At 45.7% G+C, this 20,890-nt stretch overlaps 3 protein-coding genes, 1 long non-coding RNA gene and 1 pseudogene across 5 annotated transcripts; 3 read left to right on the forward strand and 2 right to left on the reverse strand.

The window, feature by feature from the left end:
- Positions 1–3,750: 3,750 nt before the first annotated feature.
- LOC147958594 (uncharacterized) lies at positions 3,751–6,451 on the forward strand. The gene is made up of 4 exons (XR_015611366.1): positions 3,751–3,926; positions 5,545–5,648; positions 5,742–5,951; positions 6,316–6,451. It is a non-coding gene; the product is annotated as an uncharacterized LOC147958594 (long non-coding RNA).
- Positions 6,452–7,095: 644 nt separating this feature from the next.
- LOC125518520 (uncharacterized) lies at positions 7,096–11,641 on the forward strand. The gene is made up of 12 exons (XM_087536297.1): positions 7,096–7,235; positions 7,354–7,461; positions 7,556–7,745; positions 7,867–8,069; positions 8,154–8,235; positions 8,345–8,407; positions 8,493–8,695; positions 8,802–8,873; positions 8,967–9,044; positions 10,711–10,863; positions 10,981–11,246; positions 11,471–11,641. The coding sequence occupies exons 2-12, from the start codon at positions 7,420–7,422 to the stop codon at positions 11,484–11,486; spliced, it is 1,368 nt and encodes a 455-aa protein (XP_087392423.1). The 5' UTR covers positions 7,096–7,235; positions 7,354–7,419; the 3' UTR covers positions 11,487–11,641.
- Positions 11,502–12,952, forward strand: LOC125523150 (putative ubiquitin-like-specific protease 1B). Of its 2 annotated transcripts, none has more exons than XM_087536298.1 (6): positions 11,502–11,640; positions 11,765–11,854; positions 11,994–12,104; positions 12,197–12,309; positions 12,401–12,578; positions 12,679–12,952. In XM_087536298.1, the coding sequence occupies exons 2-6, from the start codon at positions 11,837–11,839 to the stop codon at positions 12,688–12,690; spliced, it is 432 nt and encodes a 143-aa protein (XP_087392424.1). In that variant the 5' UTR covers positions 11,502–11,640; positions 11,765–11,836; the 3' UTR covers positions 12,691–12,952. The 2 variants fall into 2 exon arrangements, with proteins under 2 accessions (XP_087392424.1, XP_048544165.2); XM_048688208.2 differs by having other exon boundaries at positions 11,973–12,104; positions 12,679–12,943.
- A 416-nt stretch (positions 12,953–13,368) lies between these two features.
- Positions 13,369–14,322, reverse strand: LOC147958595 (uncharacterized). Its single transcript, XM_087532202.1, has one exon. The coding sequence runs from the start codon at positions 14,320–14,322 to the stop codon at positions 13,369–13,371; it is 954 nt and encodes a 317-aa protein (XP_087388328.1).
- A 2,653-nt stretch (positions 14,323–16,975) lies between these two features.
- On the reverse strand, positions 16,976–17,805 carry LOC147958596 (uncharacterized; annotated as a pseudogene).
- Between the last annotated feature and the right edge of the window lie 3,085 nt (positions 17,806–20,890).

Consider the following 20,890-nt stretch of genomic DNA (forward strand, 5'->3'; position numbering starts at 1 on the left):
ATATAATCTGTTTTTTTAAACGAGCTCCATGGAGCTCGGTCTTTGCAATGCCGCACATTTGGTTTGCTACATCACACTGGTTCATGTAAATCGTGCCGCATGTTTTTAAACACCTCCCCATTTATTAATTAATTAAAAATGTTATTGCAATTGTTCATTACAGCAGGCACCGCGCAGGATGGGAAACTATTAAAAAGAAAACCATCTGATCTATTATCAAACCAAATTTAGCAATCTCATGCGCCACTTGATTGGCATTTCTATTTATTCTAGACAACTTGAATTTTCTCATAAGCCTGATTGTGTTAGGTGCAAGGAAAGAAGACACAAACACAGAATCAGTTTCCAAAATAATAAGCAAGTTTAAAGAAATGCATATAAAGAGCCCAGCAAGGCATGCCCAAAGCTTCGCTTCATCCACACCAGAAAAATGCCGCCGGTTTATGGCTATGTGCATCATGTGATGCTGAGGCCGGGGTACTCCCCTTCTCAAAGAAATATGTGCCGTTTGTTTGTTGCTTTTTGTACGTGGATTATAAATGAACCAATCACACGGATGAATAGTGGTCTGTCGGAGTAGACATATGATGTTGCACTATCACGGTTCACCACGTTGATACACAGTTCACGGAAAATGGCACTGTAATGGATTCTGAACTCAGAAAAAGAATACAGAAAGTGCGGGTGTGGTCAAGGGCTGAAAGTTGCAACCCTGTTGCTACACGCAGTCGATTGATCAGTACCACGATAAGAGCAAGCAAGACCAGGACTTTCAGATCACCTATAGATTCTCTAGGTAAAGAACTCCCTTCGCTCTAGCCTCTAGACAGACAAACCATCAGACTTGTGTTGTTAGCGACCATGCATGCAGGATGGCTTGTGTTGTTGTGTAGAACTAGTGCTGCGCATGCACCGGCCAGCATCGCGTGCGCATGCATGCAGCGAGGAGCCGCGAGGTTAGAGGGACAGTAAGGTAGCCCTAAATTTTTGGCGAGCGCGCGCGACCCCAAAACGTCTGGGTCTGTCCGTTTGGAGTTAAACGAACAAATGAGACGACTCAACGCATAACCCCATCCGTAAAAAACATCCGTTTCTGGTCCATCTCACCCAGGGGCGGGCCCAGGAATTAAAGGCTGTGTATTCAAATTTTGAAAACATTTTGTTAAGCCTATATATATCCCTCCTTTTGGCACGTATAACGGATTATAGAAACAAATTGTACTAGTTCTACACTATATTAAGTAAAAATTGATCAACATATAGAAATAAAAATTGTTCATAAAAAATGTTCTAAACTGTATAGATATATTGCCACATTGATGTGGCAGGTCTTCTGAACTATATATTATATTCATAAAAATCACTCAAGTTTCAGAGTAATTATTTTATAATAATACTGATTGTCATAATTGCAAAATCACATCGCAAATTGCAAATAATATGAATGTGTTATACTGAATAACCCTAAACGACTCTCATCTTAACAGTAACAGTTCATCCTTATGAATCATGACAAACAAGTCTCAAATTACAATATCTTATATTGTGCTGAAATAGGAGGTCTCAACTCTCAAACAAGTCTAAGAATTCAGTCCTTGCCTATGAATTCAGTCAAAGAATCCTATATCGAAATAAGAAGCCAATTAGCCAGATTAAAACCCTTCTACATATGTATTGTTTACAAGGAAAAATTCAAGATTTTTATTGCTAGACAGTGGAACTGCCCAAGATGTACCGAAGTCTGAATGTCTGAAGAACGACAGAAGAAAACGATGATACCGACACAGGATGTTCAGTCGGACAATCGCACGTAGCAGTGGCACGCCCGGCGCCTGGACTGTCGACGGTGCCGCCGCCCGCCCCTGCCTGTCACGGCGGCCGCCCGTCTGTGGTCCACCCCAGCCTGCCGCGGCCGCCGTGTGCCCTGCTTGCGAGATCGGAATTTTGGGAGGCGATGCGGCAGTTCTCTGCGTGCGTAGGACGGTCCTGATGGATCGCTCTGTATTTTCGTGCGAGCGATCAAGCCGACTAACCATTCTCATATTGGGCTGGGAGGAAGCAAACATAATGCGTGCACCCATCAGACTTTCTCTTAGTTTTTCCTTTTTTCTCACACATGCACGTATTATACAGTATATATACCTAGTTTTTTCGCAAAAATAATGGATATTCGACTGAATACCCATGAATTGAAGTGGGCCCGCCCCTGGTCTCACCCCATCCTGGACCCAAATTTGAGCTGGGTTTGCGTCCAAATCGGACACAAGCGGACGCTTTCTGGGTCGTTCTCGTCCAGCAGTGTCCCTTGTGCATGCGACCCTGGCCCGCCTGTCATCCTCTCTCCTCTTCACTCACGTGGCCCACCATGCCCACCTACCATCCTCTCTCTCTCTCCATCTTTTCCTCCTCCCCATGCCGGTGCACACCACTGTGCTACGGCCGTGGGCGAGCGCTGCGCGCGCCGGAGTGCGGGTGCGGGAGAGCGGGGTGCGGCGCGGCTGCGAGCTGGGGGCGTGCGCCCAGGAGGCGTCGTGCGCGAGCGCGGCTGCGAGCTGCGGGCGGCGTGGGGTGCGGCTGCGAGCTGGGGGCGTGCGCCCAGGAGGCGTCGTGCGCGAGCGCGGCGGCACGTCGACGGGCGACGGGGCGCGGCTGCGGGCGTGGAGAGGCGAGGCGGGGCGGGCCGGCGGCTGCGGGGGAGAGCAGCGAGCTCGCGCGGCTACAGGCGCGGGCGAGCGCGCGGACAGGGGTGAGCGCGGCGGGCGGTGGCGAGCGCGCGTGCGGCGGCGGCGAGCGCGGGCGGGGGCGGGGGCAAGCGCGCGGGCGGGGACGGCGAGCGCGCGTGCGGCGGCAGCCGGGGCGAGTGCGCGGCGGCGGCAGGGCGGGGCGCGGCGAGGCGGGCTCGAGCGGCTGGGGCGAGGAGGCGGGGCACGGCCCGGCGGCGAGCGCGGCGGGCGGGGGCAGGGGGCGCGGCGCGGGCGTGGCGTGGAGGCAGGGCGCGCGCCGGCCGGCATGCCACAGCGGGGAACGGGCGGAGTCAGAGCGCGAGCTCGCGGGCGGGTGAGGCGCGCGGCCGAGACGAACAGTTTGGGGCTGGTTGGTGCGTTGGGCGCCTCCAACTATACCCGGACATGCATGTCTGTTTTGCCACTCATTGCCACCCCAAAACGGACAGATTCCGGACAAAACAGACGTCCATTTGGGATCGTGCGGTGGAGTTGACCTTAGAGCATCTCCAACGGTCGCATGAAAATTTGGCGCCCAATAAAAGTTATAGCGTGCCACTTTAGCACTTTTAGTGCGCCGGGACCAACATCGCTTTTGTAGACGTCCAAAAACGCGCGCACAAAAAGCACACAGTGCAAATTGTAAAGCGCGCGCAATCCGGAGCCCAAAATATGCTGCGCGCGATAGCGTTTTTCAGCGCGCGCTCAAAAACTTTTAGCGCTACAGCATCTGCTGGAGCTGTGCGGCACCCAAAAAAACGAAATTTTAGTGCACGGAGCTCTTTTTGGGCGCCTGTTGGAGATGCTCTAAATTTTTGGTTTTGCTAATTTACAGTCGGCTGTTTTGTAATTCGCTGACGTTCGAATTTCTGTCCGTTTGATCTCGCGTCGAGATTCGCGCTCGGTCCTGCTCTTTTGTGCTGGTTTTCGGGTCGGTTTTGTTTATCGGGCGCGGTTTTCTCCCCGTTTTTCCTTGACCCGGCCGAACCGGTGGGCACTGTAGGTTTTTGTCCCTTTTGAATTTGGAGCGGGGTGTCGTTCCCCTTTCTCATTTGGATAAGGCAGAGGGAGTGAGAGCTCGAGCGGCGGCAGAGGGCGGGGCGATTCCTCGAGACGATTCCCCGTGTTCATGGCGATTTGGAGTTCATCCGCCCCAGGATTTTGACGGCATCCTCTTCGTTCTTGTCGCCCGTGGCTGCTCTGGTTCGTTGCCCTGTCTTTCTCGCAGTTTTGTGCTTGCTTTTCATGGCCATGTAGTTCCAGATCTAGGTGATTTTTGGGTTCGCGGATCCGCGGGATGTGTATGTTTCTGCCGTGGTGTTCTCAATGCCCGTGATGTGTGTGTTTTGTGCGCGTGTGAATATTTGGTAGGAGCCTGCAGTGTGCTGCTCGTAGTCTCCATGTCCGAGGTGTGTGTGTTCCTGCAGATGTGGAGGAGCGCCGTCCTTAGGGTTCTAGTTGTTGATGTGTAGGTACGCGTAGAAGCTAGTTTTCCTGCAGATGTTGTGGAGGTATGCGTAGGTGGTGTTAGTTTTCAGCTGCGGATCCTGTAGCTTGTGTCTGTAGGTCGAGTTGTGGCTATAGCGCCTGAATTTTGTGATGTTTGTGTTGTTTTTGTCCGCTGATGTTCATCCCGGTGGCTTACTGATCATCTCTATGTTTTTTTGTTCATTTTTGTTCTGCACTTTTTCCTGAATTTCATGCTTGTTTATATGTATTTCCCCCATGATATGAGTGTAGATAATACCAAGGGTCTGCAGATTTATGTGCATGAAGTTCTGTTGTGCCCTTTTCTCACCCTTTTTTAGTTTGGCATATATGTTCACTGCATTTTGCATTTCGTCCTGTAGAGGGTCACTGCTACCTTATGCGTCATGCCGTGGTCTTGTGTTTTTCTTGTGGACGCACTTCAAATCTTGTGCCCCTCCCCAATTTGGTTGTTGTTGTTGATGTGCATTTTTATGTGTCCTAGGGTTGATGTGGAAGTAGGCGAAGTGGTGGATCCTATAGCTCCTGTCTCTGAAGTCTGAGTTCTTGTTTGTAGCCACTGTAGGCTCTGAATTTTGGTCATCTTTGTAATGTTTTCTCTTCTCTTGACGTTGTCTAATGTTGTTGGTCATGTCAAGCTTTTATGTAGGCCGGGAATTGCTTGCTAATTTTTGATTGTTTACTTATAGGGAGGGCATGAATTTTGAGTTATTTTTCAGTGTATTTTTTGTGTCATCTTATTTTTAATGTTGACTGTTGGTTAATATATTCATTGTTGTTGTTTTTTAATATAATTCATGTCAGAGTTACAGTATATCCACTTGAATGTAATTACAGTGTAATTTGTCCAGAACTTGCAGTGTAGTAAACCTTTTTTGGCAGAGCTATTGATGTGCAGTACTTCATTGTAATGTTTTTCGCCTAGTGATGTTGCCTATTTATGTTGCTCATGTCATGCTTATCTCGCAGGCCGCGAATTTTGCCAAGTGAATTTTTGTTTTTGCGAGCTCTAGGTGTTTATTGACCCTTTTCTGTTCAATGAATGTTGGTCAAGGATCTTCAGGGTTATTTTTACACTGTAATTCATGTTTCAGTCTTACGGTGTCTTTTTACAGTATAATTCCGCTAGTCTTACAATGTAATTTCTGTTAGTTTTTACGTTGTAGTTGTGCTAGTTTTTACAGTGTAATTGCGCTAACTTTATAATGTAATTACAGTGTATTTTCTAGTGTAATTCTTTCAGTGTAATTATAGCTTGAGTTTTAATTGGATGCCTTTCACTGTTATTACTTATCTTTTTGTTTTTCCTTTTTGTGATCCTTCCTTTTTATAGGTTTTAAATGGGCAAGCTACGGAAAGCTTGTCATTGGGATGTTCCTGTAGTAAGCATTTGTGCCTAATGATTTTGCAGAAGATGGTTCTTACCCTGTGTCTATGGTATTTTATTTATTTTGTGCTTCCTTTTATTTTAGTTTTATTGCCCCTCTTTTTTTGGGTTGTCTTATTTAGTTTTAATGGTTTTTTATGCAGGAATTATCTGATGACGACGGAGGGATTGACAAAGCTCTTCTGAAGTTCTATCTTAATCAAATATGTTTTATTTTGTCTAGGACTTTTCGTTCTTGTTTGATTTTTTTTCATTTTTTTCTTTTCTCTTAAGTGATAGTTGTGTTTTTCTTTTTTTTTCAGAAAGTAAAATGCTTAAAGAGGAAATTATCATCTGCTTCAAGGAGGAATGTGGTTAGTTCCTATTTTACTATTATTTTCAGTAGTTTTTACTACTTCTGAAAGCAAAATGCTTGAAGTTCTATCTCAATGAATTATATTTTTTTTAGTGTAAGTCCAATTCTCAGTAACTACATTTATTCAAATGTACTGCAATGTTTTTTTTGTACTAAGTAATAGTTATCTGAAGCAATTTTTGACTGGTTTGATATGTGTTCTCACTCATGTTGTTTTTTGTGATTTTCTAGTTTAAGTTCATTTATTTTAGTAGCCGTATTTTTCAATGTATTGCAATGTATTTTTTTGTACTAAGTAATAGTAATGCGTAGTAATTTATTTGAGTGGTTGATTTGGTGTTTCTCTTTTGTTGTTTTTGTAGAGGCAGAAACGCTCCAGTGATTACCCTACTTGTGCTACTTTCACTAGATATTCTAGGAAGTTCTTCTCTGGTGTTGTTGATGGTTTGTGTTCTAGGTATCGTGGTGTTGTCCAGAGATATGGCATGGGCTGTCTCTTAGAGTTTGCTAGGACCGAGGTGCTGCTCAGGTTAGTGAAGTGGCTTGCCAGTAGGTTCGATGTCCCTTCATCTGAATTCCAGCTCAAAAAGAAATTTATCCCAATGACCAAGTATGATATTCATGGCATCCTCGACCTTCCAATAGATGGTGAGCCACTTGTGTGTGATCCTGAATCCGGTCGTGACTTTATCCTCTCTCACTTCAACGTGACCAGTATTCCTCCCGTGTCCTTTGCAAACAAGCTAAAATCAACCGAAGTCGAGTTGCCTGATGAAGATGTCTTTATTTGTTTCATGATTGTTGCTTTCTCATCATTCCTTTGTCCCAACTCTAGCCTCAGTCCTAGCCCAAAGTACCTTCATATCTTTAGGGATTGTCCTTCTGTGCGTAACTATGATCTGTCGAAATTTGTTTATGAGTGGCTGTTGAGTTGCATAAAGAAGTTCAAGGATTCCACTAAAGTTGCTTCCAAAATATCAGTGACGTTTGGCGGTTGTCACTACGCTTTTGCTGTAAGTGTTGTTATTGTTCTTTTTCCTTTTTTTAAGTTTGATTTTGACATGTTATATTCATTTCAATCCTTTCATTTGCTCTTATTTTTTCTAGGTTTGTTACCTTGACCATCTCAATTTTGGTCTTCACTCTATCCCTGATGTAAAGCCTCGGATCCTAGCATGGAGAGGCAACAAAGTTAAGCAATTTTTCAGAGCTTGATAGAAACAATAGCCGATCTTTTGGTAAGAGGCCTCTAAAGCAGCTGTGTCCTTCAGTTCATCCGCAGGTTTGTTTTTTCTGCTTGTTTGTACATTTGTTCTTTGTTTTTTACTTTCACTTTTTGTGGTTGTTGATGTTATTCTGTATGTTCTGATGTCAACTTTATTTTTTTGTCGATGTAGCAGTCTATCGAGAAATCTTCAGCAAGCAAGGATGGTGATGTCCCCCTTTGCAACGCCAAACTTTTTGAAATGAATGTGCAGAAATTATTTGGTGCTCGTTTTCGGTTAGAGGTTAGCATAGTTCTGAGTATGCTCTTTTTTTGCCTTTTTCTATTTTTCTTTTTGTTTAATCTTGTGGGTTTACTGAATTCCTTTTCTTTTTCAGGCTGCTCAGGTAGTTATAGACCTTGTTCAATCCAGGAACAAAGATAAGCCTAAGCTATTTGTAGAATGGTCAGAATCTCTTGTAATTGATGTCCTTGATTGCATAGCAAACTCAGCTTTGAATGTGAAATCTATTGCTACACCAAAATTTTCTCCAAGCGATGTTCAATCTCTGAACAACTTCTCGTTTGGTTAGTTCCTTCCTGGTGTTCTCTTTATCTTGTCTTTATTTCTGTTTTTATGTAATTTTTTATTGTATGATTTGTTAGTTTTTTGCTCATGTTAGTGTTATTTCCTTCTTCTTTTTTGAAGGCAATAAGTCTTTTTCTATTCACTCTTTCATTCCTAAAAGAAACATTGAAACATTTGTTGAAAAGCCGTCTTCTCAAGTCCAACCCCCAATCCCCAATCTGAATGAACCTTCTACTTTTGCTGCTGGTGTTATTTCGGATGGAGATTTTCTCAATCCGGTAGTATTATCTAGTTCATCTCCAGTTCCTAAGGTGTGTGTTGAGGTATTTGTCCAGTAACAACAGCTTTATGTTTTGATTGCTTTGATGCATTTAGGCTAATATTTTTTGTTTTTTTTTGTTTGATAGAGTGTGGTGAATGAAGCTAATGCTGAAGGTGCAATTCCAATGGCTCCTCTATCTTGCGCAAAAAGTGCTTTTGATGCTATAGGTTTGATCTTTCGCTTCTTTTTATTTTGCATTTTTTCTGTTATCCCATGGGTTCTTCTTTTAGATTTTTTCCTGTCGTTCATGTGTGCTTGTTTATTTTCCTTTTGTAGGTGTATCCCCGTCAACAATGCAGTGCCCAATCCCTGATGTTGGTTCTTCGCTAATGCAATCAGGTAATTGTTTGTTTAATTATTTCCAGGGGCATAGTTTTCATTTTCTTTTTCTTTGTAGCTGACCCTCTTTTGTGTTTTTGTGTAGGCCGTCCTGAAAAGAAGTGCGAGCCCAAGGTTGTTGTCAATGATTTTCAAAAACCAAGTTTTGCTGAATTCAGTCGCTCTCTTGGCGTTCAATCACATCCTGAAGATTCTATTGAACAACACAAAGTTAAAGATGGTGTCTCTTATGTTGGAGGATTGTCCCCTCTGGTTCTTACTCGTTTGACGCAGAGGTTCCGTAATGTGGTTAGCATCTCCCTTTTTGTTTGTCCTTTTATTCTTTTCTTGTTCATTCTTATTTTCCATGTTATTTTCAGTAGTGATTTTGTTTGTTTCATTGTTTTATATTCAGATAGATGATGTTGAGTGCTCTCAGTATAATGTCGAAAGATTCTTGAGTTCGATTGATCCTGCGAAAGATGAGGTAATTGTTTTTGAATTTTAATTCTTGTCTTCTCGTTTAGTAGATGGTTTTTATTTTTTACTTCTGATTTTCCGTTTGTTCCTTTTTTTGCAGGATTGCATTGAAATGGTGAACCTGCCTCCTTCTGAAGTTTCAAAGTCAAATTTCTACTCAAGCCACCTTAATGATCAGGTATGGTGCTTTTTCTTTGTGTTTTTTGTTTATTGATTCTTTTTACCTTGCTTTTTGCATTTTTAGTCTGCTCTTTTGGTCTCTGATTCTCAGTATAAACTATTGCATTGTGTGTGGCTGACTTAGAATGGTTGAGTTTTATACTCTAGTTTTAGCATCATTTGTTGATGACTGCTAGTGTTGACTGTAAATCACCAGAGTTTTACAATGTAATTCCCTATAGTTTTTCACTGAAATATATGGTTTGGGGGCTGTGTTTTTTTGCCTGACTTTACTATGTAATTATCCAGAGTACTACAGTGTAAGTTGTGTGTTTTTAGTACTGTAATTTGAGTATGCTGACGATGTAATTCTTCAGAGTTTTACACTGTAATTAAGTAGATATTTACACTGTAAGTTGTGTGTTTGAGTACTGTAATACTTACAGTGTAGATATTTACACTGTATTTTTTGCATGACTTACTATGTAATTATCCAGAGTTTTACAGTGTAAGTTGTGTGTTTTAGTACTGTAATTTGAGTATGGCTGATGATGTAATTCTTCAGAGTTTTACACTATAATTAAGTGGATTTTTACACTATAAGTTGTGTGTTTGAGTACTGTAAATTTAAGTAGTGCAATGTAATTCTTCAGGATTTTATATTGCAATTAAGTGGATTTATACACTGTATTTTTGTATGTCCGAGGGAATACAATGTATTTTTTTGATTTTTTGCACTGTAAATCAGCAGAATGTTTGTAATGTAATTTGTGTGTGTGAGTACTGTAATTTTTGGTAGGGATTGCAGTGTAATTTGCTTGGAGTTTTGCACTGTAATTAACCATGCGGCTTAACTGTAATTGTGTAGAGTTTTACACTGTAATTTTTGTGAGCTTACACCGTAATTGAGTATAGTTTTTACACTGTAAATTTTTCGAGCTTACACCGTAATTGACTAGTTTTTACACTATTATGTGTGTGTGAGGACTGTAGTACGTGGTATGTATTACAGTGTTTTTTTCTAGGGCTTACACTGTAAGTGAGCAGAGTTTTACACTATAATTTTTGTGGGCGGGGACTATAATCCCCTATAGCTTTTCATTGTTTTTCTTCACCCTAGTTAAGACAGTCTTTTAATTTGCATGGTTGAGGTCTCTAATTGCTATTGTGTCTTACATCTTGTAATTCACCAGAGTTTATTTTTTTACACTTTAATATATGTGGCTTGAGGTCTGTAAATGTTGCATGCCTTGTCTTTTGTTATCAGTTTTCTAGTTTGCACTTTAATATTCAACCATGTGTTTTTAATATATCGACTACTTGTTGCTTCTGCTTCATTTTTTTGCATAATGAGCGTGAAGAAGAAATGTGGGTTAGTTTTTTTCTTCTAATTTTTGGTGTTTCCATGTGGAGAAATTGCGACAAATGGAGCGAATGGGATGTTGTACTTGTTTGTTAGGAATGTAGTGTCAAAGCTAATGCAATCACCACACAATCTAGTACACCACCAAGCCCAAATGAGTAGCAAAACCCAGGATTTTCTGATTGCTTCTTATTTAACATTTGAACTACTCCCATCATGTCAGATTTTTTGATGTCTCTGTTGGTAGTTGCAGCATAGTTTTAGTTAATGCCCGTCTTAATCTAATGCTTTTTCTTGCATGTTTTATCAATGTATGTTTTAGAAGGGAGTAGACGATGTTCAAATTGTGGGGACTTCCAGTTTTGTTGCTAGATGCAAAGACCTTTCAAGATCTACTGATGCTGCTTACAACAAGCTTAACAACTTCAACTTGACAGAACCTGAATCAACTAGTCGTTACCCTAAGAATCAAAAAGTAATGACAATTTCTCTTCCTTTCTCCCCTTATGTTCATCTTTTTTATAATTTATTCATCATGTTTCTTTTTGTTCTGATTCTTTTTTTTCCTTTCTGCTACTTTGTATGTTTTCAGGCTACTGCTAGTCCACAAGTAGAGATATTGTCTTCTGGGAATGCCTCTAAAGAACTCTCTCCTGCTCAAGTTCCTAAAGCGGATGGCGCATCTTTCGTTTTTCCTAGTGGTTCATCTGGTGGTCATCAACCTCGCAGGATGGTTTTACCAGGTAGATATAACTCGGATCCTTATGTTCCTCAGGGTAACAAGTTCCTTGTTACTGCTAAAGAAAGGCGTCACCACCTAGCAATGGTGGAAATTGGGAGTCATGCAAGTTGGTGCAAGTACGTTTTTCTGGCCTTGTATATTTTTCCCTTTTTGAAATGCTTTTATCAAATGCTGATGTTTGAACTTGTTTTTAGACTGGTAGGGTTTGTAGCTATCATTTTAGCAGGTTCTATTTTTTTACTTCCTTTTCCAATGTGTTTTAATTGTTACTTTGACTCTCTTTTTTTATCCTCAGGGTGAATATATTTTTTGATTCGGTTTTATTATATTTCTTTTGTAGATATGAAGCAATTTGATATGACTGAGCCTACTGTAGCTATCGCAATCTTGCAACTTTGAAGTCAAGAGAACATGTGGATAATTTCTTGATTTTGTGCGTTTGTCGTTATTTGTTCAAACAAGCTCACCCGTCAGTATCAAAGAAACATTTTTTTCTTCTCTTATATTGGGGTATGTTGTATTATGTCATTCTTTTTCTTATTTTGTGGTATTTTTATATAAGCATTTTTAAGCATGTTTGTGTCTTCCTTTTTGAATTTCTGGTATGTAGTTATAATTTCTTCTCTTTTTTCAGGAAACCATCCTGAGAGGTACTGATGTTGATATTGTAGGCAATGCTTTTACTGGTGCTAACAGTGCTTTCCCAATGTGGAGAAGTAATTTGGTTAGTTGTTTTATGCTTCATCTTTTTAGTACGTGTGTGTGTCCTTGTTGTATTTTGTCCTTTTAGTTATTTTTTATTTTTCTGTTGATGTCTAATTTTGTCTAGATTTGGTCTACAGCTGTTCTTTCCCATTGGACAGGAGAAACACTGGTTCACCTTTGTTGTTTGCTTGAAGGAGAGGGCTTTTGCATTTCTTGATTCTCTGTACGGGGCAAAGGATCATTTTCATCTGGGAATTCGTGATAAATTGGTAATCAAAACTATTTTTTCCTTTAGTTATTCATGCCTTTTTTACTTCCCGATGTGTTGTTGTGCTGATGATTATTCCGTCTTTTGATATAGATTGAAAATTTCATAACAATCTGGGATCAGTATGTGACTCCTATCCTGCGTAAGCGCATTGACTTTGAGAATTTTGACATTGTGTACCCTACTCTTCCACAGCAAAATAACTGGTATTTCTATATCTCCTTTTCCCTTTTGGCTGTCCCTTATGTCCATTTTTCTTCTCAGGTTTCTTATTGTTTTGGTTTTCTTTCTTTTCAGGGATGATTGTGGTGTTTTCACTATCATGTATCTGAAGCACTGGACTCCTAGGACCCCAATTGGCAATATGTTTGGCGCAACCGATGTTGACAACATAAGAATCAGATTGGCTAATGTGTTGTATTTCAGTGGATTCAACAGCGTCGACAAGACTTTTGTCACCCACTTCTTTGATGATGTGAGTTTTCTTTTTGTATGCTTCTCTTTTTGATTTTTGGTTTGATGTGTTTATTTCTTGTTGAACAATATTATAGTATGTTGTATTTTCTTTTGTACAGATCAAGGCTTAGGGTTCCTGGGAGATGCATTGCGGCATTGAGGGCTTTGGTTAAAACTAGGCATTCCGAGAAATTATAGATAGTAGTACTGCTGGCAATGTTTTGTTTCTCAGTAGTGTGATTAAATACGATAAATTTGTACGCTTTTTGGTCTACATGTCATGTATGTGTATTTGGATGGCTGTTTGATCTTTAATGTCGTGAATTAGTGACTCTTTTTACAAAGTAGTTTGAGAAGGATGGTTTCATTATCCCATTTGTTTTATCTGTTTGTTTTTCGTTCCTTTGTGGTTGTTTGATTTCTTTTTTATTTTACTGTATTATCAAGCATTGTTGCTTCAACGGCAGTTAGACGTTCTTGGGTAATCAAGGTTCATTTCCTCCTAACTCATTCTTTTTGTTTTGTTTTTTCCTTTTTAGGGTGTTTAGTATTTTTCTGAACATTTTTGTCTCTTTGTTGTTATTGCAGGGTTGGTTTAATTCTTTCTGAAGCCCCCCAATAATTAAACTGAGATTGTCAGTGTTTCAAGTTCAATATTTTTTCAGGTAAAAGAATGCTTGCTGGTTTTGTATTTTTTTCCTTTGTGTGTAATATTTGGGTGTGGCTTGTCGTTGTACTAGCTAGTTTCGAACGATACCTCACCGGAATTGAAGCACACCAAAAGCATGTTCCACATCCTTTCTAACACTCTATTGCATTTGGGCAAATCTCTTTCTCTTCTCACCTTGGGGTTTCGAGATTGTCTTCACAAAAGTTGACCACTGAGGATATATACCATCAGCTAGATAGTATCCCTTGTTGTATTGGTGGCCGTTGATCTCAAAGTTGACAGGTGGGGAGTGACCTTCTGCAAGCCTTGCGAAGACTGGAGAACGCTGCAGCACGTTGATATCATTGTGAGAACCTGCCATGCCAAAGAAAGAATGCCATATCCAAAGATCCTGCGAAGCCACCGCTTCTAATATGACAGTGCACGCGTCGACATGCCCCTTGTACTGGCCCTGCCGAGCAAATGGACAATTCTTCCACTCCCAATGCATACAATCTATACTGCCAATCATGCCTGGAAAGCCTCTAGCTGCGTTGGTCGCCAACAATCTCTCTGTATCAGCGGCAGTTGGCTGCCTCAAGTACTCTGGGCCAAACACCTCGATCACAGCCTGACAAAACTTGTACATTGACATCATACATGTTGTCTCACTCATACGTACATACTCATCCACCAGATCGCCTGGAATTCCATATGCAAGCATGCGGATGGCCGTGGTGCATTTCTGGTAAGAGGAGAATCCAAGCTTGCCAAGGGCATTCGTCTTGCACTCGAAATATGGGTCATGAGCAACCACTCCCTCTCGGATACGATTGAAAACATGCCTTGCCATACGAAAACGGCGACGAAATTTATCCGGCTTGAAAAGCGGGGTGTTCGCAAAGTAATCGGCATAGAGCAGGGCGTGGCCTCTCTCCCTGTTGCGGTTCAGGTTGGGAGCACGGCCAGGGACTGACCCCCTGTACCGAGGAAGCTGCCGCTGAATGTGGTCGTGAACGACTAGTGCAGCCACCACAAGTTCTTCATCATCCGATGACGAATCGTCCAATGAACAAAGGAAGTGATGGAAGAAAAATTCGTCTCCACTGTCCATACCTTTGTGGGCAAAATGTCGAACACCTTGCGGTCGTGGTGGCGAAAAGGCCGCGATGATCACCTTGACGCAGCAGGGGTGGTTGCCGGCCCGCTACTGGCCGCTCTGGAGCTCTCGTCGGAAGCTGCTGAGGCCGCTGTGGTACGCCGTCGACGGTCGTGTCCCTTCTGCGACCGGCAAAGACGGCGACGGCCAAACCTCCTCCGATCGACGTCCAAAACTACGGCCAAAGCGCAGGCGTAGTGGCGGCCATGTCGAGACGTGGTTTGGTAGGGACGGCCGGGGGCTGCGCGGTGAGGAGGTGGCCGGAGAATGGCGGCGGCGCCGGCGGCGGGGCGGGAGAGAGGATGGAAGCGTTGGGAGCGGAGGGACTGCTAGTGTCCCCGACAGGCGGGCCACGGGGGGGACAAGGGCGTGCGTCCAGGCCGTCCGCGCGCGTCCTTTCACCCCAAACCGAGCGGAAGTTTGGACCCGGGATGGGTTGAAAACGGACGGAATCCGGACATTTGTACGTTTGCGTCCGCGCGCTGGGCCGCGCTATTTGTCCGTTTTACCCCAAACGGAGATTATGGTTTCGAGGGTCATCCATTACGAAAAGACTTTCCTCTGAGTGGATATGTGGAAGTACGCTATGATGATCCAGAGAACGCGCGGACAAGATGGGGTCACTGCACCACGCGACCCAATCCTGTCCACGTGCGTCCGTTTGGGGTAAAACGGACGAATAGCGCGGCCCAGCGCGCGGGCGCAAACGGACAAATGTCCGGATTTCGTTTTCCGGGCTCGGGGACTATCTCCCTGACTTGGATGGATGGCACGACATGGAGTGATTGACGATATATGACAATGTGTCCGTTTAGTCCATACTTTCTCTATGACGAAATTTTAAGTTATGCATGATGAAATTTTATTTGTGATGTAATTAATTATAACGCCCTCCTCAACTAGCGAAGATCACTCTAATTAGGGCATTTTGTGTACGATGAACTTTGTTATTTATGCTTATGATATGTTGCTTCTATTTTCGCAAAGTTTGTCTCTTTCTGTTGCTCAACTATATATGTCGTTGCATATCATCGACTCATGTGACGATGCAGGTGCATAGATCATCGATGGTGAAGAAGTGCTACGCTAGGAGTATACGACTAGTGGCCGGAGTGTCAGGCCCAGGTGTACCGGTTTCCGGTTTCCGAGCGACAGCCAGTAGTTAGTTTAGGTTCATGCTGGTGCGAGAGAGGGATACGAACCGACGCCTCAAGAAATAGTACATTATGTATAATGAGACATGTCATGTAACTTGTATAGCTATATCGTGATTATGATGTGACAACCTGATTTGTGTTGGATGATATGATGAGACTATTATGTGCATGATATGATGATCATATTGCATGTTTATAATATAATTAGAATATTGTATAAAACTTGTACAGAAACATCGCAAATATGTAGCAAAACAAAGATATGAGAAAATATAGTAGTAGCGCTGAACAAGAAAACACTACTGCTAAAGCACTTAGCAGTAGCACTGATATGAAAAACTCGTGTGTAGTACATCGGAGAGTAGAAAATCCACACTCTTGCATTTTGTAGTATCCTTGTTCACTAGTGTGGGACGTTTTACATTAGTAAACAGAGGATGTAAATTTTTTGCTAATCACTTCACTCCCACTAGGATTTACTCCACGGCGAAGTATACCACCACCATCAGGGGATCAAAAAAGGAACATCAATTTTCCCATAAATTAAGGAAGATACTTTAGGTTAACAATGTTGAAGTTACTGAGTACTGATAGAAACACAACAGGGGCAATATTACACTGCATTAAGCTTATGTAAGAGCATCTTCAGCCGCGGCTCCAACAGGCTCTCCTCAGGTGTTTTTTCGCGCTGGCGCCGAAAATTCGGTCCAGTCGCGCCCCCATGAACCTGTTTTTTGCCGGTTTGGACCGAAATTGATGCTGGCGGTCCCAGGCCAAACCCGGCGCGCTGGGGACGCTGGGGGCGAGGGGTTTTGGCGCGAAAACTCGGTGGGCCCGCCAAGTCAACGACATGCGCCTCGTCCTTCCCGGAACGCCTCGGTTTTCGCGGGGAATCAATGGCAAGGCTGCCGCCGGTCAGCCTTGCCATTGATTCCTCATCACGGGCGGCGCGTCACAGGCGGTCAGGCGCGGCGACGCCTCTCCTTCTGCCACGAGTTCACACGGCCTGGGGCTATATAAACAGAGGCTTCCCTCGCCGCTGGCCACACCAGCCGCCGTCCCTCCCTCTCGCCGCCGAGCCCAAACCAGTCGTCGTCCCTACCTTCCGCCGCCGAGATTTGTCGCTCTTCCCTTCCCTCCCCTTCCCCTTCTCTCTCCATGGCCGAACGCTTCCCCGGCGACGCCGCGGCGGCCAACGGCTTCGGCCGCCGCTCGCTCCAGGAGTGCGAGTCGTGGCTTCTCTTCGAGGCAAACATCCCGGCGCCGCCGGACATGCGTCGGGCCGGCGGGGTGGAAGCTCAGCAACGGCGGCGTCCCCATCCCCCTATGCCCGACGTCGACGCGCGCCCCGGCCTCTTCGCCGCCAAGGTCGACCGCGTGCGGTCGACCCTATCGGAGGAGCAGCGTGCCCTCCCCCGGTACGCCGCTGACAACCACACGGCCTGGACTGACTATTTCCAGCGGCGGCAGGCGCAGAGGCTGGCGTCCACGAACGGGGTGACGGTGGTCGGCGGCACAAAGAACAGCGACGGCCGCCGCGTCTGGTGGGTGGTCCCCAGCCGCACCCTGTACGAGGTGATCGCACACCTCGAGGACGGCAACAACCCGCCGCTGGCGTACCCCGCCGTGCCGGCCCCTCGTCGGAGCGTCGAGCCGTGGGTACCCAGGAGGTTCGCCGCCTCCTCCTCCTCTCACTCTTCCTCCTCCTCCCGCTCCTCCGGCTCGACGACGCTCTTCGGCGTCAAGGCAGAGCCCGTCGCGGAGACGCCGCTCGGCCGGCGCACCCGCGTTGCCGGCATCGTCATCAACGAGAGCGGCCGGCGTGCCACCTCCTCGTCTCCTCCGCGTTTCATCAAGCCGAAGACGGAGCCGGGGCTTGGCGCCGTCAAGCCGGAACGGGGGCTCCCTGTCGTGAAGATGGAGCCCGTCAAGGAGAAGGTGCTCGACGACGAAGCGGCCCTCAAATGGGCGCGCGACGACTGGGTGCAGACGGAGAGGGAGCGCCAGCGCGCCGCCTTCGCGCGGTTCGAAGCTCGTCGCTATGGCCGGGATGAGGGAGGCATCGTCGTCCTCGACGACAGCGACGACGACGACGACGCGCCGCCACCACCTGTCTGCCATGGAGACGCCGGGCAGGGGTCCAGAAGGGGCGGCCGCGCCATCAAGAAGGAGAAGGCCGACGACGAGGACGGTGACGACGTCGGTGACTTCGCCGCGCTGATCGAGTTCTTCGCCCCGTAGATTACTTTTTTTAAAATAATTTCTGTAAAACACCGAACATGTTGAATATGAATATCAAGTTTACCGAATTTTAGCCGTTTGCCGAATTCAGTTTTTTTTAAATAAAAAAACGCGTCTGGGGCGACCCTGGGACGAGCGGCTGGAAACCCGCTCGCCCCCGCGTCGATTTTAGTGCCGGCTCGCCCTAGGAAGCGTGTAAAATTGCCGTTGGAGGGGGGGGGGGGGGGGGCAACAGCTGGAGATGCTCTAATCAACTACGAGTAATAGGGGACGACATCCAGCAGGTCACTTGTAACAAGCTTGAGTTGAAAATGGCTTGTCGTGGGAGCTAAACGGCCATGGTCGCCGACGACGTGGCGCACTGGTCCACATGTGGGTGATCCCCCGGTCCCTCGCCGGAGCTGAATCCATCCATTGGACACAAGACAGCGACGGAGTACATCACCTCGGAACTTGACGGGCACGGGGCCACTCTTCAGTCGCACTCCGTAGACTCTTGTCCGATGCGCCGCCGGCCACCATCGATCTTGCGTCCATGGCATCACTTGCTATCCCTGGCTAAATGCCCAAATGTAACACCCCACCTCTACAGGAGTAGTACTACTAGGACTATAAGAGTAATATTTTGCCTTCCGTGGAGATTAAGCCGAGATTTAGCTCAGCACGTTCGAGCTGACCCCCGGCCCAGTCCCCCGCTTGCCGGCGCCGAGGATGGAGACGGCGGCGAACAGCACGACAATGAGGAGAAGCCACGCGGCGACGAGCACAAAGAGCAGGACGACAAACCGCGTCGGGATCGTCGGTTGTGGTCGGTGCCGTGGCCGGCGTCGGGGCGAGGACAACACCGGCGAAGTGGGCGAGGAAGACGCCAACGAGGTAGGCCGTCCGGAGTAGAACGAGGAGGATGGCGGCCGCCTCGTCAACGGCGGGGCTTTTTCTGTTTGGTAAAAAAGTCTTTAAAAAAACTTTTTTTAGTCCCTACATAAAAATATCCCTAAAAACAAACATCCCTTAGTAGGGAAAACGTGTTTTGTCTCTCTCTCACCCAGACACTTCACTCGATACCACGAGTGGCGCTTGCAGCACCAACCGTTTAACATACTTTTGTTGTCACGTACGTACTTTGCTAATTAATCGGGTCCCCGTTTCTTGATCTGTTTGCACCGTTGCCATCCTTGTAACGCGAGCAACAATTCAAGTCCTGTATTGGCTATGTTTCATGAGCATTTATCCAACAACAAAAGAAGAGTTCCAAACTAACCGGATTGGCCCCATTAGTCAGTCAGCAGAAGGAAAAAAAAATCACCGTCACGTGAGAATAAGCTGCATGGATGCATGGGAGACGTGCTAACTGCCCGGAAAAACTTCCGAGGTTGGTCGATCATCTGGCAGGGCACGCAGCCGCCTGCGGAGGCATGGCCCCGAGGACTAGCGGGCCGTCGATGCGAGATTTCTATCTTTCTTTCCTTTTTCTTTTTGTAAAGTACACCACGGTCCTCAAAGATGGATTTATTCTAAGATCCTGCGCGCGGCTTTCACCTCGAACCGAGGATCATCACAAGGACAAACCATCTCCTGGAAGATGGCGTCAGCCCTAACGTCGCTTGCGCGCTCGCCTCGAGGCTTCCTGAATCTCTCTTCCTTTTCTTCTTCTTCTTTAAATAGTTTGAATTATTACAACGGTGGTGAATCGTTAGCTTCGAGGCGCTGATCATAAGCAGTGCGTTTGTTGCAGAATCATTCCGGCTCAACGTCAAACTGATCGAGCATTCGATTGGCATCATGGTGATAGCCCCGAGTGGCCATGCCCTGTAGTACCTCTCATAGGCAGTGCGTCATTTCTTCGTCCCCCGCCTTTTCTTTGCTTGACGTTCAGCCATTTGCGTGAAGGGACCAAAAGCCAAGCCGCTTTCCTGATGGATTCCGCAGCGTCACATGCTTTTTTTAATCGAGACTAAATAGTGGGCAGGACCTTGCATTCACCATCTTCGACTCTTTTTTGCCAAGATACGACAGCGACACGAATTAGAATTTGCCGGAATGCGCTTTCAGTTGCAGCAGGAGACGTTCCCGTCAACAACGAGACGTTTACGGTGACTTGTAAATTTCAAGATGATATGCCGGCTCAATCACTCGAAGGTGTTCATAGAGGTAGAGTGTGCATGCATGCGTTCATAGGAGTAAATGTATGCGCGTATGTATGAGCGCTTGCGGCAATACTGACGTTCAAAAAAAAAACAACGGGTACTTTATTTTTTATTACTAATCATCTTTATTAATTGTTCATCAAGGTATGACAAAATGAATATAAGAATCAATCCGAAGCCTCTTTCTAGACAAACAAAGTCGCCACACCTATACTATCAAGATGTACTCTTTCTAGGAACCACTCCATAGATCTTGGTAGACTCATCTGTCGTCGACGGCGCCACCAACCTGTGCGCGTCGATCAATCCGCGTCCAACTCTGAGACTCCACTGCTCCACACCGTCGAGACCTATCGTTTTCAATGCGGTCGATGTAACACTGCTCCATCCATTGGCCTCTCCGGTGAACCACTGCTCCAAGATGACGCCCCCAGAAGGGAAAACGGCACCAAAGTATGCGTCGTCATCCGACCTAGATCTAGGGTTTTCCCTGGAACAGCTGCCACCTAGAGGAACGGGGCACGCCATCTGCAACTGTCGATGCGCCCAAGCGGTGCCCACCGCCATAGAACTCTCACGAAACGCCTTCAAGAAGGACACGAGGCCAAGAGCACCATCGTAGCCCTAGGGGTTTCACCCTGAGAGACCGTGAGGTGGGAAAATGTAGGCCGGATCTGAACGACGTCTCTAGGAAGAAAAACGGAACCCATGGATGTCGTCACCGTCACGGCCGACAGGAGCCGACCTAAGGATTATCTCGATCTAGATCCTGACCTCCCGCTCCGTCCCAACCTGGTAACAGACTAGGAGCACGGCCATGTTCGGTAAGACGGAGTGCACGCAACATGGGTTGGAGGAAGGAGCAGCTCGGCGCCATTGCCCGCCGAGGCAGCAAGCTGCAGCACTAACCCGCTGGTGAATCACCGGCCACCCGGCAGCCCACCAGCCCCACCGCGCCAGCGGACAGGGAGGCCATCC

The sequence above is a fragment of the Triticum urartu genome, chromosome 7A (assembly GCF_056163025.1).
Source record: "Triticum urartu cultivar PI428250 chromosome 7A, HENAU_Tu73, whole genome shotgun sequence".
Taxonomy (NCBI): Eukaryota; Viridiplantae; Streptophyta; class Magnoliopsida; order Poales; family Poaceae; genus Triticum; species Triticum urartu.

Coding starts and splice junctions, on each gene's coding strand:
- LOC125518520 (XM_087536297.1), top strand. CDS start 7,420: ATGAATGTGCAGAAATTATTTGGTGCTCGTTTTCGGTTAGAG. Junction 8,236..8,344: donor AAGTGCTTTTGATGCTATAG/GTTTGATCTTTC, acceptor TTCCTTTTGTAG/GTGTATCCCCGTCAACAATG. Junction 9,045..10,710: donor CAAGCCACCTTAATGATCAG/GTATGGTGCTTT, acceptor TGTATGTTTTAG/AAGGGAGTAGACGATGTTCA.
- LOC125523150 (XM_048688208.2), top strand. Junction 12,105..12,196: donor TGGGAATTCGTGATAAATTG/GTAATCAAAACT, acceptor CTTTTGATATAG/ATTGAAAATTTCATAACAAT. Junction 12,310..12,400: donor CTTCCACAGCAAAATAACTG/GTATTTCTATAT, acceptor CTTTCTTTTCAG/GGATGATTGTGGTGTTTTCA.
- LOC147958595 (XM_087532202.1), bottom strand. CDS start 14,322: ATGGACAGTGGAGACGAATTTTTCTTCCATCACTTCCTTTGTTCATTG.